At 39.9% G+C, this 20,335-nt stretch overlaps 1 protein-coding gene across 4 annotated transcripts in view; it reads left to right on the top strand.

Annotated features, from left to right (window-relative positions):
* The window catches only part of SHISAL1 (shisa like 1), a 188,204-nt gene extending 171,678 nt beyond the window's left edge, over positions 1 to 16,526 (top strand). For all 4 annotated transcript variants that reach the window (XR_011338119.1, XR_011338118.1, XM_069865158.1 and 1 more), the window contains one exon: positions 16,212 to 16,526. Coding sequence is in view for 2 of the 4 variants with exons in the window: in XM_069865152.1 (XP_069721253.1) it covers positions 16,212 to 16,224 (13 nt within the window). In the remaining 2 variants the exon portion in view is untranslated. The remainder of the gene's footprint in view (positions 1 to 16,211) is intronic.
* Positions 16,527 to 20,335: the final 3,809 nt, after the last annotated feature.

Genomic DNA, 20,335 nt, shown 5'->3' with positions numbered 1-20,335 from the left:
CAGAAAAAACATGCTTCTCAAAAGACTCCAGTATAAAACGTTTCTTGGAGACTGGAGATTCTAAAGAGGTAAAACCAGTTAAAGACATTAAATGACAGGAATATGACAAATCTCACTAGAACACAATTAGAAATACTGCTAATGTCAGTCCCATGCCAGGTGATAACATGATCCCAAAACAGAATAAAGGAGATGCATTACTTTAAGCAGCAGAGAAAACAGTTTATTCAGCACAACACTACATAGCCTCCACAGAGTAGCATCAAAGATTTAAATGGTGGAAACTGGGCACCCATCATGAAATGGAGGGTAAAAATAACTGTAAAAATAGGTATTTGAGAAATAAATAAACTACCTCACTTTACTTCTCAATAAGATAATCTGTTTCCTGGTGTCTGTGTGTATTGACAACCTTTACTTAGACTCCAAAGAATCTCAAAGGTGGAACAATTGTGAAGACATAACCATTTACAGTGAGTGTTAAGTAAGTGGAATGGTGTTAGCACAGCATTTCATGTGATCAGCTGGCAGAAAAACAACTGATGGGCTCAAATCTAAAAAGAGACAAGGTTCATCTACAACTTTTCTTCCTGAAGGACTGATGCTCTAGTACATAGTTGAATATTTATGTGCAAAGGAGCCTTCATAGTTAAGGGACTTGTGTGTATTAAGTAGCTAATTATATCTCTGAGCTGAATTCTGTATTAGAGTAATTCTTTGTAGTCATTAAAGTGATGCTTCTCTGAGAGCTGACACACACTACACAGCCTGCCTTCCTTCTGTTGAAAATCATTACTATTATGTAGCAGCCTGTGGAAAAGTAATTGCAATGAGCTACATCAAAAATTACAGTAAATTAATTAAACAGTCATTAACTATATTCTGTGTTGACTAGTGATACAGATTTTAATCAGTCATGCAGGGGAGGGAGGCAAACTTGTTTTTCACTATATTCCAAACTTCTCCTATGTGAAAAGTGATGAATCATAAGGAGCTGCCAATCCCGGCACCTTTCATCGTTCTTATGCTAACAGTTCATCTCCAGCACAGCATCACCTAAAAAAGTTCTAAAGAAATTGTGATTGGAAAGCAGCCAGAGTTCACTCTCTTCAATCACAAAAAATCCTCCAAGACTTCTGTTATGCTGCTGAAGATAAAACTGATGTAATCTAGAAAAATGCCTTCTTAATAGGTATTTTAAGACATTGTAAAGCAAATTAGATTTTTTGGTTTTTGCATTTTGCAAAGTCTTGCTCAAAATTATTTTTCCTATCTTGTCCCTGGGAATATGTAAAGCAAAAGTAAAAATACTTGAAGCAATCCAACAACCAAGCCAGGTACTTAACTTGAGGAGTAAGACCACATGATGATGACGGCTATAAGGGGCAGGTTTTTGAGGAGTTAGAGACAAATAAGATAACAGAAATCAAACATTAGGATAGTAGCAAGAGTAATCTGTATCTTCTCATTCTAAGTCCTGATCTTCCTGTGTTTGTTATGCTAATAAATTTTACCTGTGTGGGCAATCTGTGCCTTATCTTCTTTTTTTCATTTATTCTATTTAGATTAGTGCAAACCTGGTCTAGAATGTTTAGAAAACAAAGTTAGTGAAAATTAGCTAGGAGACTGGCTAGCATTTCCCCATCTTTCTTAAAGTCAGTTCTCATGACTACTGACTATACTGGAGTTAACTCTGCTCTTATACTATAGAAGTAAATGAGTACTTAATAGTCTGTAGCGTATTTATCCACACAGTGCATATGTGAGATAGTCAAGTTCTTTTATTTCCACTTGACAGATGAGACCAAAAGGTTTATCTGGGGTCCCACTGGAAGTATTTGAACATACTTCCATTATTGTAGTTTGTGTAAAATTTTGTAAATTTTCTAATATTGTAGGAGCAAGAAATTGACGCCCCACCCCTAATCTCATATTGCAGTTTCCAGAGCATCATACCTCTTCCTGTCTAGGAGTGGAAGCATCTAGAAGTCTGCAGCTTTGGGCTTCAACAGTCCCAGGTTCAGCCTGCTCTATGCACAATCAAATTTGAACACTGATTCTTCTAGTTGGGTTTTGCACCTGACCTGTCATACTATAAGAAGACCACATGGGAGCCTATGAGTAGATTCACTCACCTGCTGCAGCATGTAATCTAGTGCTTTGCAAGTCTGTAGTACGCCGTCTAAGAGAAGATGAAGGGCTCATAAAAGGATTTTCAAACTTTTGGCGCTGCATCTAGTTTCCTCATATGCCTCTCCCTTATTCTATAAAAATTACAAAATACCTTATGAAGATCAAATATGCAACAGATTGTAATCTAGCTCTCAAAAACTGATTATACTTTGCTCTGCTTTAGTATTTGAAACTTAGCACACCTATCTGGGCAACAAAACTACTGCCTCACAACACTGAGATTTTATGTTTTATGTTGCATAACAACATAAGTTTTAGGTAGTGGCACTCACTCTCTACCATATTATTCAGGGCATCACTGGTATAGAGCAATCTGGAACCATTTGAAATACCCAGTAAAACAATAGGCAACTACCCACCATCAGTTTTCTATGCAGTATGATGGCTAAGCAAGCTAATGAAATTCCTCAGTGTGTGAAGAGGAGATGCCAATTGAAGCAGGGAGCTGTTATCTCACTTAGCAGTGGTGAGACTGGTAGAGAGAAACATGCCTTCACTAGGGCCTGCAGCAGAAAAGAATTGTAATGGCAGGTTGGAAAGCATTCAGAAAAGAGCTGCAGAGCTTATTTGACTTCTGGGAAGTCTGTCAAACTGTGAGAAGGCTGATAGAATATTAAAAGGTAATTTGATCCCAGTCTGCAAATGCTTTGTGGCAAGGAAACTTAGAATAATAGAGTACTGTAGCAAACTAAGACAGAAAAATCCAATATGTGGAAGATTAATTTACACAAATCCTGACTGGCAATAAAGAGCAGGATTAACCTTAATCAACATAACAGTCTAAAAGTTGATCACCTACCAGATATTTAGACACCCTCACTAACATATTGAAAGAGGCGTTTCCAGAAGGCTACTCATTCTACCTTTCTTAGGAAGGCTTAGATCATTTGGATACTTCCCTGTATTGATTTCTTGTTATTATGCTGGAAGATGAGCTTATACAAGTTACTAACATTTAAGCAGCTGAAGTGTGACCCTGGGATTCATCTTACCTCAGAGTATATTTCTTCTCAAAGTTGGCAGTTCACCAAGGAAATGTCTTCAGATGCAGAAGGATATTCATTACTTGTGATTTTAAAACTGGCAAAGGGGCTCATGTTTTATAAGCAAGAGTCACTGGATGGGAAGCTAGGTCTGCACAGGAGGCTAAACTGAGGACCTTAATGAGAATGACCTGTAAAATCTGATTTAACTGGGGAATTTGTGGGGCTGCATTCCCAGAAGACTCATAACTAACATGAGTTGTCATAGAATCTCCTCTACTCCTGCTGGCCATATTCTTTTCTGGTACAAGCCAAGATGCTATTGGCCTTCTTGGCCACCTGGGCACGGTGCTGGCTCATATTCAGCTGGCTGTCAACCAGTACTCCCAGGTATTTTTTCACCAGGCAGCTATCCAGCCACTTTTGTTGCTTGTTATGACCCAAACATGGCATTTTCCTAGCATTGTGTTCTCATCGGACTTACAGAGCAGTCAAAAAACACAGGCCAACAGCTGCTCATCAAAAATCACACAATGCGTTTTCCAGTTGTTTTATTTTGTACCATTAGGGAACACAGAAGCCAAACATGTGGCTTTTTTCCTCTCTACCTCTTCCAATAAATGCCTGATTATGCAGCTGCTGCATAATAGCTGCTGATGTCACTGAGACTGCACAGTGATTGCATAAGCACAATAAAGAGTGAAAGTCTTTGGGCAAAGTCTCATCTCGGCACCACCTGCCAAATTCTCATTGCTCACATTCTGCCAGCACAGAAAGCCAGTGGTGATAGGAGAGCTGAAGAGCTGAAAAGTATTTTCATGTGTAAGTAATTGGCTTCCAGTTTTTTACTTGGAAATGCTGTAAGATTGTAGTAGACATAAGAACATAGACATTGACATAGACATAGCACAGCAAGATTCTCTGTTACAGTGTATGCATGTGATAGCTGTTGTTGAATTATTCATTCTGAATTATTACATTCTTTCTGCCTCTCATGTAATATTAAAGTGCACACCTGAAAATCACAATCAATGGTGAGCAACTGCAAGAAGCCTAAATGTCTGTCACGATAAAATGAACATACAATATATCCACAATACAAAAGGCACACACACAAACAAATAAGTAAATAATGAAGAGTAATGTAGAACAAACAGAGATTAACCACCAGCTGGCAGTCATAATTGTCCAAAAATTTCCATGCTTCATAAATAATCATTCAAACCAAGCCATACTAAGTGGAATACCTCGGCTGAATGACACCAAGCAAGCATCGGTTTTTTCTCTGTGACTCAAGAAATGCTACTCAGCAGGGGTCATATGTTGTCACTGATCCATGCACAAAGATCCTATTGCAACCAAAGGGCATTTTACACCCCAGCAGACCAATATCTAGGTGCAGCTGTGAGAGAATTTAAAAATAATAACCCACAGGTCCATACTAGCATCAAAGCATATTTCTTTGTAAAGCTAACAATACAGCTCAGATACAGCTCAGAAAGAGAAATTGTTTTCTTACCTCTTTCTCTCTGCTAAGATTGTCCAAGGTCTTTGGCCTCTTTCACGATCTCAACACACCTGAACTTCTCCTATGGGTTTTTACCCATAGGAAAGAGATATTTCTGCATAAAATAATCTTTCCAGTAGGTCTTCCAGCACATAGTATGGTTTCCAGTGATGGTGTTGCAGATGTTACTCTTCTGCATCTAACTGATTTAGTAGCGAACAGGTACAGTTGGATTTGATGACCTCAAAGATGTTTTCCAACCTAGTGATTCTATGATTCTAACTACAAATAAACAAAGTTTATAATTATTTATTGCTTGGATGGTTATGTGCAAGGAAACATATATTGGATCTACAACAGGAGGCCAAACAGTAACCTGATTAAATTGCAACAGCTTTACTCCTGTTTTTTTTTATTGTTGCCATAATAGTTTCACTAGGATTAAAAAGGTGCTCTATGCTCTTTTTTGAAGTATCTTCACACCTTTATTTTAAAAGAAATAGTTTTATATTTCATGCTGCTAGAAAAGCCACAGAAATTCAGTTGATGCAAATAAAAATCATACACAGAAAGAACAGTTACAGAAAAAACAACTGATTTATCCTACACTGAAATCTAGCTCTCAGCACAGTAATTACTTTCTTCAGCTCTGACTTGGAAGACTAGCCCTCTCAATACAGAAAAGTGAAAGTAGAAAATAAGACTCTTCAGTAAATGAAATAAAAACCTCAGGAAAAACATCTTTTTCTACATGCTTGTAATAGGCATTTCCAGAAATGAAAGAATTTTCTGTGTTATGCAGAGGTAAATTAAAAAACTGATTTAACTGGGAGTAAAAACTCTGGGCTAAACCACAGGTTTAGGGATCAAAATTCAAGTGCTGAATAGACCGTTCTGCAATTAGAGCAAGTTCAGCTTCTGGTGAGGCTAATGGAAGTAGCACATGCATCTTGTTTTTGTCTCTGCTGGGGGAAGCAGTAGTTATTATGGAAGGATTTCATGTACAGGAGAGAAAAATGGGAGAAGGAAATGGGAGCAATGCAGTAAGGCAAAAGAAATGCAGAGGCTAGGTCGGGACTGAGGAGCAGTTCCAGCATGCAGAGGGACTCACTGTCTACCATGCTGCTGGGCAGTTGTTGAATATAGGCACAGGAACTGGCCATTTTCCTCTTAATACCACTGTTCTGCCCCCTCTGCCCCTGAAGCACCTACCTTACCATGGGAATTATGAGCCTGGAGTATTTCAGAGTGATAACAGGAACTATGGATGATCCAGCTGGGATTCAGTTCAAGCAGTATATTAATCTATTCTGCATTGGAAACCAACTTTGCCGCCTTCTTTCAAATGGAATCTAGAAAATTCTTCTGCTTCTGACATAAATCCACTGAAATATCAGTCGCTTCCAGTTTTACTGACTTCCGTGGACCTAGAAAAAAGTCAGCACCTTGAAGTTCTGCAAATAGTACCAAAACACTCAAATCTTATGTTTGGGTAACCCCTTTCCTCCCTTTTGGCATGTTTAAACAGCTCAGTTTCCATGAATGTGTTTGGTTTTATCGTCTGTTAGACTTCAGGGCATGCTAGGCAGCAATTTTAGTGGACGGAATTTTGCTGATGCCAAGGTGGCAGGGTGCTAGGGCAAAAGATAGTAAAAGGAGCAGGATATTCACCTGATGCAAGTTAGCCTACTTTTATTTAGTTCAATAGTTCATTCTTGAATTTTACAGGGATACTAAGATACCGAAACACATAAATAGATAAATAGTAGTCTAGATAAATAGTAGATACATAAATACACATAAGTACGTATATCCATTAACATCTCCATGTGCGCTCATATCACTATACAGATGCTCACACACTTCCTTACATGCAACCATGTTTCTCCTTCACTTACTAACCCTCTATACAGCTCAATTAACTTCAGGGTACAAACCACATCCATCATCCTGTATAATAAAACTACATCTAACCTCATCTCTACATTGCAATGACCCATTACAACACTTAGAACTGACCATCCACATGAGTAAAGATACTCTATATTGAGTATAGCTTGCATACACATCCTTTTAAATTATATTCTTCATTTATAAATAAATTATTATTCACTGTATTACAAATTAATCTCAAAAAATGAAAAGGTACTAGAATTAATAGAAGAATTGTGTAACTGCCTTCCTTTCTGAATCAGGCATGACTGCTAAACCAACACTTCTTGTTTTGTTTAAATATCCCTAGTAAATCTTTTGGGTACATTAGGAGATTGTGTAAGCAAAACATTGTAGTGTCCTATCAAGCTTTGTACATATATCACATATAAATCACGTGGCAAGTTTTACTGCTTGCTTTTTAAGCCTGGCTTTCAATTTATAGTGGATCTGTCAAATTCAACTTGTCAGCCAGCATGAGGGGAGGTCTCATGTACCTGATAACCTGTACCTGAATTTTATGTAAAAGGACATGCTCTTGTAAAGCCTCTTGTCCTTTTCATTGTGCACTCTTGGATCTTAGATGTATGGGTTGACACTGCTGTATAAGTGCTCAGCAAATGTGAAGAATACTCAACTATAGAATCACAGAATCACCAGGTTGGAAGAGACCCACTGGATCATCGAGTCCAACCATTCCCACCAATCTCTAAACCATGCCCCTCAGTACCTCATCCACCCGCACCTTAAACAACTCCAGGGAAGGCAACTACCTCCCTGGGCAGACCATTCCATTGCCTAATGACCCTTTCAGTGAAGAATTTTTTTCCTTATGTCGAGCCTGAACCTCCCCTGGCAGAGCTTGAGGCCATTCCCTCTTGTCCTGTCCCCTGTCACTTGGGAGAAGAGGCCAGCTCCCTCCTCTCCTCAACCTCCCTTCAGGTAGTTGTAAAGAGCAATAAGGTTTCCCCTATCTTAGGTATGTCAAAGCCCCTTTGTGGGAACAGATTTTGAAAGCCTGTAACATCAGCTTTTGGGAAATTGGGATGAGCTGAAATCAGAGACATTCGTATAATTCAGTCCTTACTGCTTATGTAGAAATATTCAAAGGTTCACAGATGTTTTTAAAACCTTTTACAGCAGTACCAAGAGATTTCCCTGTGCAAAAAAAAATTAGAGTATCAAGCTCTGCTCCAAAGAATGCCCATCTATTTACCTCATCACAGGAGTATGCAGCATCTCTTGGGATGCTACAGTTACAGTCCTCAGAGATATACCTTTCATGCTACTCAGCCACTGGAACTTCATGAAAGAGAAAAAAAAAAGTCTTTGGGACTGCACATGGACTTGTAGGGTAAGAAGCTGCTTCTATTTCAGAGGTAGCTGTATGTGAGGAAGTACATACAGACCTTGGGGGTTTTTATCAGTCTTTTAGTATGTCAAAGGTCTTAAAGACATGAATCAAATCTGCTCCTGAATAAACCTGTGGAGAGAAGGTTTCTAACTATAACATGGAGACTACAGAACAACTTCCATGTAGTGTTACTGGATTGTAAATAGTATGGAGTTGGTTATATTTACACAGAAGGTTATATGTTTTCATGTGGCGATATGAGACTGAACATGATAGTAACAGAAATCCAAGTTCTTCTTGGCTTCTCCATGTCCAAATATTTCAAGCCATCTTCCTCTGTGACAGAAATGCAATTAAAGGGTTTTGGTCACTCTAGTTAGCTGAAAATATGTGAAAATGACCACAGTCTCAAGTGGAACAAGATGTCTGAATTTGTTAGATGATACCCATATTTAGTTCGGCATCGTGATTCACTGAGGTGTTGAAAAGAACTGAAGGCAGTTCAAACTGCATACATAATGAAACCAGTGGATTTTTTTGTGGATCATGTAAATTAATTTGCCTTCAGGTGCATCAGTTCTTTAAAGGTTGGCACACAGTATATGTGGTTTCATTTCTCTCCCACAAACCCAGCTGATGGGACAAAAGATTACAATTACAGATATGCCAGAAACTCTGCAGGAAACTTGCTTTCTCTCTTAGCTTTGGTCTGTTAGCCAGGCAGCCATGTTAATACAAAAGTTAAGCCAGCTGCTGTTTTAACACCAGCAGTTCTGGTAGAGAAGATGCAGAAGGCAATTCTTCACCTGCAGCAGCTCTCCAGACTTACTCCAAGGGCCAAGTATCCTCCTGCGTGTCTGTGAGACAGACATGGGATTCAAGCAGATCCCAAGCTTCATTTACCACAAAAGCAGCCATATCATTGATTACAAGACCATATGCCATGCCAAAACCAGCACTGTTGCAGGGTCCTCCTCTTCATTGCAGAGGAGAGCTGGGAGGTAATTTCTAAATGGGTGCAATTTCTTTCTGAGATCTCCAGCTACCAGCTCAGCACTGTCCCAGACACAAGTCTGAATTAGTGGACTCACCAGTATGAAGCTCAAACACGTGCTATAGACAAGGTGTTTCTCTGAAAACTATCTTTGAGTTCTGTATTAGCAGGAAGAAGTCATAGAATCAAATTTTAAAAGTAATTTAAATAAGCAAACAAAGACCTTTCACTTGTGTGACTAGCCTTATCTCATGTGTGACTACACGCCACTGTGGGGCTTGGGTATCATTAATTAGCAGGTCTTAATATTGGTTTTAGATTTAGCTGGGGAATAAGCAAAAGTAGAGTGTAAATCCTTCAAGTTCTGCATGTCCCTTTTGGTATGGAGTGTACCTCTTACTTCCCCTGACCCATCAGCCTTTCTTCTACTGGAAAGCAGCACAGCCAAGGAGGTGCCCTTATCTTTGGCAGACCCCATAGGCAAAGGGACTAGATGATGTTTTATTTCTTTCTGGTTTGTAATACATTTATACATCTGAATCGCTTTTCATTTGGTGCTTGTCCTGCAATTCATTTCTCATATCCCATCCTTTCAATTTTTTTCAGAATCTAATGCATTGCGTTTTATCCTCCCTTGTCCTTCCATTTATGGGGAAGCAGGACATTCCTATTGCCTGTAATAACGAGTGTATCTACCAAGGTCTTCTTAATACAGAATAGTGTTTGTTAGCCTGATATCCAAGTTCGTCCTGTGAACAGAGTGAAAGCTTTTCTTCCACCCCCAGCATGAATAGATTTGAAGGCATTGCACCAGAATCTCAACAGGCACAGGCCAGTGGAGGTCTGCTTAGATCAGTGTAATACAGTTTTATGCCAGAGCATGATATGGACATTTTCAGAGAACATTTACTTTGTTATTTCAGGTCTAAAGGGGCTGTTGTGATTGATGGTGCTTTTATGTGAACACTAACTTAGCAAGAGGCCCTAGAACGGTGAATGCAGCCGCTGTTAATTTGTCAGAAAATTACAAAAGTCCCTGAAAAAACACTTGGTCTCCAGGGGCTCTGAATCATTGTTTCATTATTAATGGATGCCGTTTTTTCCAGTGGATCTAAGTCACCATGCAAAGTTATTGCTGTGGAAATAGAAGCAATCCTTTAGCTAGCTACTTCCTTGCCAGGCAAGGAAAATCAATGCAGACTGACTGAGTGCTGTTCAGTGAGTGGTCACGTAGAGCAGCAATAGCAATCGGGTGCTGCATATTGACAATAACCTTTGCTAGTGAGTATGAGCAACCTGAGCCACCTCCAGAGCACACATTTCAGCTCTAAATACATTTAAATCCTGTAAAAGTGACCAGAAGTGACAAAACCGCAGGACATTTAAACGTAGCTAAGCCAGCAACACTGCTCTTTCGGTGACATCCAGCAGCAGAACAGTGAGTACTGCAGCGGGGTGACAATTTGTGGCAGTGGGACGCTTCCCAGAGCCAGGGAAAGCCCAGGAAAACCCAGGCATGAGCGGGGCAGGCAGCTCCAGGTTCCTGACACCCACCAGCTGCTGTTCACGACAGAGGGGTCAGTCCCAGTGGCTGCCATGGGAGATTTAAACGGCCCCTGGGGACAACCACGAGCAAGAGTATGGCAAACAGGCACAGGGCTTGTTAGAAAAACAAGGCAGCTTGAGCGGCAGTTCGAGCAGGCAGGGTGAGCAGGGAGGGCGAAGAAAGGGGACTGGAGGCCAGCCGGAAGGGACCGAGGACCATGGTGGCCACCCAGCATAAAATTAAGGCTGCTCTGGGTGCTGCAGCAGCCAGGACCGATGCAGCCATTCAGACAGAGCTTCAGCGAATACATGCAGCAACCCAGACATGGGGCTGCAGGGAGCGCCCCCCTCCCACACTGACTCACACCATCGGTACTGACATCACTTGTGGAAGCTGTTCCCCTAGTAGGGGTCCTCCTCTGCTTGGTGGCAGAGCTAAGGGAGGAAGTAACTGGACTGAGGACCATTAGGGAGTGTGAGAGGGAGATAGACCAGTGAAGCAACACCCTATGCTCCCTCTCACAAACTAAGCAGGAAGCCAGAGCAAGCACAGTTAAAAACCTGCCATCCACTAAATATAAGACTGAGGAGAAAAAAGATAGGGAAGGCAGAAAGTTCCTGCCCTGCTCAGAAAGTATGCTGTCCCCATTCAGATGACAAACTCCCAGGTTCCCTTGCAGAATAAATACAAAGCACTACAAGTGGAATCAAACAACAAAGAGGAGGAGGATGGCTCCGACATGGCCCCCTCAGCCTCAAAACATTCCCTAGGCTGCGCCATCCTCAAATGACCATCAAAACAACTTCTGAGAAAAAGAAGAGAAGAGTGATGATCTTGGGGGATTCCCTTCTAAAGGGAACACAGGACCCAATCTGCAGAGCAGACCCACAGCACAGGGAGGTCTGCTGCCTGCCTGAGGCCTCTGTGAAAGACTTCATAAAAAAGCTTCCTTCCCTGGTAAAGCCTACAGATTATTACCCTCTGTTAGTGTTCCAAGTAGACAATAATGATATCCGGAGGAGAAAGCTGAGGGCAATTAAGAGGGACTTCAGGGCTTTGGGGAAAATGGTGATGGGCTCCGGGGCATAAGTAGTGGTTTACCTCCAACATTCCAATAACAAGGAATGAAGAGGGGGAGATCAAGAAAAATCAGTCAATTAATACCTGGCTCCAAACCTAGTGTGAGGAGCAAAAGTTTGGGTTCTTTGATCATGGGTTTGCCTATACACCTCCAGACTTCCTTACCAGGGATGGGGCACACTTGTCTCCTACAAAATTCTTAACCAAAAATCTAGCAGGGCTCATTAATAGAGCTTTAAAGTAGATGTGAAGAGGGAGGGAGTTGAAGCCAGACTGGACAGGAGTGAACCTGGAAATGGCACTCCAGTACCTGAGAGATGGTGTACTGTCAAGGACCTCCATTATATCAGCTCAGAGTGAGTGGGGGCATGTACGTCTCATGATGGAAAAGTAATTGGCACTGATGGGTTAGATAATCCAAGGACTGGTCATTTGGGAATGAACACTATTACCTTTATGAGAGCTGAGCGATTATCAGCCCAGCTGAAGTCCATTTACACCAATGCACACAGTATGGGCAATAAACTTGAGCAACTGGAAGCTATTGTAGGGCAAGGAGACTATGACATAGTTGCCATCATGGAAACGTGGTGAGACAACTCACATAACTGCAGTGCTGCTATGGTGGGGTATAAATTCTTCAAGCGGGACAGGAAAGCTAGGAGACGTGGTGGGGTAGCAGTCTATGTTAGGGAGTGCTTTGTTACCATTGAGCTCAATTGTGGTGATGATGGGATCGAGCACCTGTGGGTAAAAATCAGAGGAGCCCACAAGAAGGCAGATATTGTGATGGGAGTCTGTTATAGACCACATAGCCAAGAAGAAGAAGCTGATGGGCTCTTCTACAAACAACTGGGAGAAGTCTATCTCAAGATTGCTAGCTCTTGTCCTTGTGGGGGACTTTAATCTGCTGGATGTACAATACAGCAGAGAGGAGGCAGTCTAGGAGGTTCCTGGAGTGTGTGGAAGACAACTTCCTCACACAACTGGTGAAAGAGCCAAGAAGGAAAGGCGCCCTCCTGGATCTGCTGTCTGTGAACTTGTGGGGGATGTGACAGTTGGAGGACGCCTGGGGCAAAGCGATCATGAGATGCTAGAATTCTCAGTTCTAGCTGAGGTGAGGAGGGGGGTTAGCAGAACAGCCACCTTAAAATTTCAGAGGGTAGACTTTGGACTGTTCAGAAGGTTAGTTGATAAAGTCCCATGGGAGACAGTCCTTAAGGGCAAGGAAGCCCAAGAGGGCTGGGTACTCTTCAAGAGAGAAATACTGGCAACACATGAGCAAACTGTCCCCATGTGCTGGAAAATGAGCTATTGGGAAAAAAAAAACCAGCTTGGTTGAGAACTGGGTGAACATCAAAAAGAGGAGGAATGTCTATGAACTTTGGAAGAAGGGACAAGCATCTTGGCTGGACTACAGGGAAGAAGTGAGATCATGCAGAGGAAAAATCAGGAGGGTTAAAGCCCAACTAGAGCTCAGACTGGCCAATTCTGTGAAAGATAATAAAAATTCTTTCTATAAATAGATCAATAGTAAAAGAAGGACCAGGGAGAATATTCAGTCCCTATTGGATGCACGTGGAACAACTGTGACAAAGGATGAGGATAAGGCTGAGGTACTTAATACCTTCTTTGCCTCAGTCTTTAATAGTAAGGAAAGTTGTTCCCTGTGTGGCCTCAAGCTACGCTGGGGAGGTTCAGACTAGATATCAGAAAGAAATTTTTCACAGAAAGGGTCATCGGGCACTGGAGCAGGCTGCCCAGGGAGGTGGTTGAGTCACCATTCCTGGAGGTGTTTAAAAGACAGGTAGGCAAGGTGCTCAGGGACATGGTTTAGTGGCAGATAGGAATGGTCTAAGAGGTCTTTTCCAACCTGGTGATTCTATGATACATGGAGTTTCTGTTGCCAAGCTAGGAAGGCTGGGATATAATACTCTGGCTAACTGCACATGAAATTAACATTCATCTTTCTTAGGAAAATGCAAATATTGTCAGTGATCCCACTATTACTAAACAATCTGAAGCAGTACCTCTCAACTTTACTGGTCCAACCATCAATTCGTCAATCACACACCTTCTTCACTTCTCACTAGAGGAAGAAGATCTTTTAACCTGGCGTCTGTCCTGTCAGGGTTTGGTTTCAGGCAGAAGATATTGATTCTGCACCAGGCTCAGCCTGGACCTCAGAAAACACAGGATGATTATTTCATACTTTATTTCATACCCAGCTTTCAGAGCCGAGTGTGGTTTATGTGTTGTTGGCACTGCTGTTCACATGCTCCCGCTCATTCTCCCATAGCTTTATACACACATTAGGGGAACTGGCAGAGAATTTAAGCTACTTGCATGAGTGATATTTTATCTTCTGTGCTGCATACAAATATTCATAAACTTTCCTATAGTCTTTGGATCCAGGAACTCTCATTTTACACCACTTTGGTGACACTCTTGATTTTTACATTAACCTTGGAAGAAGGATCTGGCCAAGAGCGACTTTGGGACTCTCAGGTACAGGAAAAGAATAACTGACTGATGGGTCTGACATGTTTTAAATTGCATTCTGTCCTGGAGCACACAAGTGCCTGCTCTACTTGCTCCATGATCTCTAAACATTTATTGTGAAATATATAAATAAGTAAAATAAGCCCTTTCTTTTTGAACAATCTAGCGATTTAAGTTATGCAGATTGTAGATTAGTAAAGCATTTTCTCTGAGCTAAAGCGCACATAGAACTGTACAGAAAACTGAAAAGAAACAACTGAAGGTGCTGTGAAGGATGTAAATGGCTCCAAGCCATGATATGTGCTCATATTTTTCAATTTGTCTCTCCCTTGAAATTTTTAATTTATAACTAAGTTTCAGGAGACTCTTCTAGATACAAACAACTTGTTTGAAGAGAAAAGTTTTCATGTTTTGTTAGTATCTGTTTCTACAAACATCAAAGAAGGACAGTGACAGAATGAAACAACGCAAAGTAGGTTTTTTGTCTTTCCAACATGAATAAAGCTGCCTAGGCTATTGATTATTAGAAAGCAATTAACTGTCAAACGTTGACATAGGATTTATTTGATGGAGTTTGGGGTGAAGACTTAAATCCTCAGAGTTAGTTAGGAGACAATTGCATATTTCTGCTCAGAGGTCCTCCCTGACTAACAGTACTGTGAGAAATTCCTAAGTCTGAATTAAGCTAATACACTTGAGCAACAGCTCAAGTGGCTGCCTGCATGAATGTGCACTTCCAAGCAGACTCACCACTGCAATTTAAACAAAGTTATGCTGACACAAAATTTGAGACTCAAGACTCAGTATGAGTAGATTTGATGAGTAAACACTAGATATCCTGAAACATGCTGATTCCCACAGATATTCTGCTGTCTGAACCAGATGTTTCTTTATATTTTGTACATTAATGGAAAGCAATGTGTATGATGTAGCATGTAGATTTGTGAATACCCCACCATGTAAAGAACTCTGTCTGGTGGGAGGAGTTTAAATAAAGTATTGTTGCTACCAGGATACCAAACTGTGCCTCTAACAGCTTGTATTCACACCATTATGCTTGCTTGCCTGAGCAAAGAGATGCATTGCTTTAATTGATTATGATGACTGCTAATCTTGGTCTACCTCAAAACTTTCCCTAGCTGGGCTTTCGGCTAGTTTACCCACACTGCCCCATATTTCATTTATGGACAGATCACATAGCCAATGACACACACACACACACTGCGGAAGGTGAAGATGGCCAGATTTAAAGCATTTGTTATGTCTAGGAAGCACTGCAAGCAAAACTGAAGAATACTTACAATCCTTCTTTGAGAAAAACAGATTAATATAATATTTACTCATTTACATATATGGATATATAAGTGCATTTTCTCATCATATCGAAGGAATAAGGGGTAGAGTAAGCAGCATATGCTTTGTCTGATACATATCTTGGTAACAAGAGCAGTGGAAGATGCAGTGCTCTTTGATAAAGGTGTTTGCTGTATTGTCACAGGCACACTTTACTCATGTAAACAACTCCAGTGAGATTGTCCAAGGAAATAAGATTTACTACAAAGTAAATTTATGGCTGCACAAGGAAGCCCTCTGCACTCTGTACTTTCACAGCAGACTACAAGTAGTAGAAATGAAGTGCTTATCAGTTCTTTGCATTCCCTCTTTCACCTTTTCAGGCAAGTATTTGATCTTTTCATCTCACAGGCAGTAGACAACACAACAATGTGGAATGGGCACATTAGCATACGTGCAGAAAGAGGGATGTTGGGTGAAATCTGATTTCGCGAATCTAATGTATAATTAATGTTCTGCAGGACCAGGACCAGTTTAATATGAACAGGAAGAAACAAGATTAGCCTCCTACTCTGACTTTATGGAAAAAAGAGAAGGAGAGTACAACTATCCATATCACTCAAACTCATACTGGGCCAAATAGAGCTAATGAGGAAAGGCAGAGGCCTCCTAACATCTCTTCTTTTTTATTATGCTTTTTCTTCCTTTTTTCCAGCTTCCTCAAATTAAATCCATGAACTGAAAAACTACAAGTTTTTCCTTACAGAAAATACTTTGATGTGTGCTTATGAAACGTTACGGGAACTTTTGTGGTTTATGTCTTTCAGAAATTTATATTGATGTGCCTCAAGATGGGAGAGGTAAGATGAGACTTCAAGGAGCAACTTTCAAGAAAATCAACTAATGACAAGAATTGAACAAAATGATGCATAAGCAGGAGAGAGAAAGATTATAAGAGGAAGATTGAGCAAGTCACCTGAAGAGAAACACTGTTCAGACAACTTCTATAGGCAAACAATATAGAGTCTCCAGAAGAAGGTAGTCTGTAAGCAATATTTTAATTCTAGACTGACAGTATTATCTCTGTAAGGAAGCATCATATTTAAGAAAATGCTCAAGAGTAAGAAAATTAAGTTGCTTTGGCATATCCACACAAAGACGGAAACAGTTCACAAGACAAACCTTTGGTAGATAACTTTTCTTTGCCTCCCCATCCATATATTGCCATTTGAGCCTAATCTAAGTGTCAGAAAATTGAATGTGACTTTTTTCCAAAATTCTCTGGTAAATCTCTTGTTACAATAGAGTAGATGCTGGCAATCACCATCACTGTTATGCCTATTGTTATGTCATACGCATTACAAGGTAAGTAAAGCCATTTCTTCGAGTCAAATTGCAGGGTAGCAATCATTTAAGCATTATTGCACATTTTAAGATCATTGGCAAAGATCCTACTAGGACATCAAACATCTGAGCACATCTTGGCTTCAGTTTCACACGCTCTTCTGAAGAGAGGAGCTTTATTAGGCAAGGGATCCCAAGTAGCTGGAAGCAATACCATGCATGCCTCTGCCAGCACTGTATCTTCTCCACACTCCCACACTAGTTCCAAGAACCATAACCCCTTTAGACACCCGACAAAGTACATATCTACAGTAATCAGTCTTACCTTGGTGCTTTCCAGTAACTGTTCATTCCCTTTACCTTCTACCAGCACCTACTTTCATTGTAAGGTGATGACCACTTCAGAGAGCTTTGTAAAAAGGTTATGTTCATGAAGGAATTTGTATTAGATACTGGTTTGTGTGACTTACTGTATTTTGTAAGGGTTTTTTTCCCTTTGGGAATTGTGCGTTATTAATGAGCAGTTTTATGCTTTACTTCTAGTACATGTATACCTTGTAACTGATGTGCTTTTTGTTTGTTTGTTTGTTTGTTTTCTTTTATTCTGTATACAGAGCCAGTTAATATAAAACAGATATTCTCTGGCTAAATTTGCAATTTTGCCTATCAATTTATTTATGGATAAATTCATGTAGCTGATGAACAACTGTTCATCAATTGTGTTGTTATAATGATCTGATAGCCTCTCAAGTGTAGCAGAATGTAAGACTCTGAATAAGACTAATGCTCACTGAGCCTTAAACTAAAGCTAAATAGTACACCACACTTTTCACTACCACCGTCACTTTCAGCCCTTCTCCCTTGACATTTGGGACATTGTAGAAGAGCACTGGCTAGACAGTCACCTGAGCATCTCAACCATCTATGTAGCAGTGCTCTGATATACCTCTGCATTTACCTGATCAGAATTACGGTGAATAAGATAAATTGCAATGAATTCTTCACTTATTTCTGCAGAAAGAGACTAGTTCAAACAGAATATCTCTCTAAAAGAAAAGGCATGGACTGAAAGAAATACATTTTCCTCTTTGTCCATCCTGATATAGTTATAAAAAGAGAGGATAGAAAGTTAACATTTACAGAAGTGTATCATTACCTTGTACACTGTGTTTAACAAAGGCAGCTCTCTGCCTTCAGTGGCTATTCATGACCTTCGTGCTCCAGAAGCCTTCTTCCTTGTCCAATTAATTTTCTGTCTTCAGTTTTACTGGGAACTGAGTTTCCAACTTCTTAGTAATTGCTGTGTGTAACATAGGACATAAAAAGATAAGTTATAAAGCTTGTGCAGGATTTGGTGTTGTAATTAACCATCTTTTGTGCCTGGTTATTGATCTTATAAAAACACGGAGGGAAAACAATCTGGCCTCTTAATGTATACTTCAGCATATTGTAGCAGCTATTTTAGATAACTGGTTTTAATAGTTTTATTATGGCTGTAATTTCTATAAGAGGACTGTCTAGTTGAAGAAGTGATGTCAAAGTGATTTTTTTGTAAAGTCAGTTCTATCTCGCCACCAGTAATGGTATATGAAAAGTAAAGCGACTAAAACAAAACCTCACCCACTCATCAGGAGTAAACATCTTTTCTCAGCCTTGAAAATTATCTTGTATAAGACAGGCATTTCTTCTAGTCCTTCTTTTACATATGTAGTAAATCACTAAGAAGATAATATATACAGCAAAATAGTCTATTTGAATAGTCAGCAGTCAAATTTTAGGCTAAGTAAGGTAACTAGCAATTCCAGGGTTGCAGTTTCTCCATCTTTATTAATACATCAGCAATGATACTGTTTACATAACACTCAGTGTTTGAAATCAATACATGCCAGTGTCCAGTGATTTGCTAATCTAGTTTTTGATCTAATTCTGTTCTATTTTTTTGCAGCATTCTCTAACTTCATATTATGAGCCATGTTGTCTTTCTAAAGTGATTGCCAAGTAAACCAAAAATGTGTTCTACACTGCTATTGCACTGCTCTTGTCTTTATATACTGTAGTTTTTATAAAGATGTCCTTAGGTTTTAATAAATGAGTGTAACATAAACTAATCTCTGTAATAAAAATTGTTTTAATGTTTCAAAGACAGTCTGGAATATCTGTAGAGATTTGAGTTTCCGCTTCTTCCTGTAGCTTCAAACGTCATGTCTTCCTTTCCACCTGCAGGGAAGCCCTCATATACCAGTACTCCATTGTTTATTCAAGTAGTTTATACAAGGAGATGTGAAGAGAGTGTATTTAGTGCAAAGAATGTTGCTTGGATTTGGAGGGAACTCCCCAACCAAATGACACCACAAAAATACTGCTAAGGCCATAAGGCCATTGCATAAATAAATACAGATCCATTTAGTCTGCATCATATTTCCAGCAGTTGCTAACACCAGATACTTAACAGGGAAGTGTGAAGTATTGAAAAGAGGCTGCTAAGCAATAAACATAATCTTTACACTACTCAGCGCTGGCTGAGATGGGCAAATGTGCAACTGAGGAGAAAGCAAGCAACATTTTGATTTCCATGCACAAAATGTTCTGTCCCACATGAATGCAGGAGAGGGACTCTTGGGGTCTTCTCACCTCTCAGTACAGATAGCTTCCCTAAACATTAGCCGTTCTTGCTAGAGGACTGTTCTGTGGCTCCCATGCGTAAGTTTTCCCCATTTATTACCCTGTCCAGCTCTTGTCCTTCTTAGTTCATCACAAATCTTTGATGTCTGAGTGAAACACTGCATTTACAAACACAGGGTGTACCTTTTCACATTAGAGATTATGATTTCAATATCAGATCACTAACTCTAGACTATAACAGACACAAACACACCCTGTGCTGCAGGAATACACCTGAACAGTCAAAAATACAGAAATTTTTAAGTGAAATTAAAAAAAAAAAAAAAGATAAATCCTTTGTAACATCGTTTATTTCATGTAACATTGTTTATTCCTCCAGCTTCCATAACTACACTCATTAGCTTAAAAAGGGAAAAGGATCATTTTCATTAAACTGATATTTCAATAATACTTTAGGGTTTTGCCACTGTAAGAGACTATAGTTACATCCCTCTGTGCTAAGATTTATGGAGACATAGCGGAGAAAGAAAAACAGGACAGAAGACAGTTTTAAAAACACAAAAATACATAAAAATACAAATAATTACAATCCAGTCCCCTGCTTAAACCACACTAGCTAAATTTGCATGAAAAATGAGAAGAGAAACGGTATATTGATATACTGGGTATGTGATGACTCCCTTACCATGTTTCAACAATTTTTACAGCATTGCTCTAGCAATTGAGCAAGAATTATATTCAACACATTATACTCAGCAAGAACAGCTTTTATACACTAAGTGAACAAATTAAATATCTCTGGAATTTCCATAGAAGATGTTAAAATGCTAATAGTGACTTACAGACTGCTGTTACCAGGCCATTATCACCAAGTCATAAACAAACAGAAGCATCACACCCAGTTGCTTTAAATGAAGCGTTTGTTCTTACTGGAAAGCAGAGAAGGGAGTTGATCTGTTTGTCTTTCACATGTACAGAAGGAGAG

Source organism: Phaenicophaeus curvirostris, chromosome 1 (assembly GCF_032191515.1).
Source record: "Phaenicophaeus curvirostris isolate KB17595 chromosome 1, BPBGC_Pcur_1.0, whole genome shotgun sequence".
In the NCBI taxonomy this organism is placed as follows: Eukaryota; Metazoa; Chordata; class Aves; order Cuculiformes; family Cuculidae; genus Phaenicophaeus; species Phaenicophaeus curvirostris.
The sequence above is the reverse complement of the archived record's forward strand: the minus strand, read 5'-3'. Positions and strand labels throughout refer to the sequence as shown.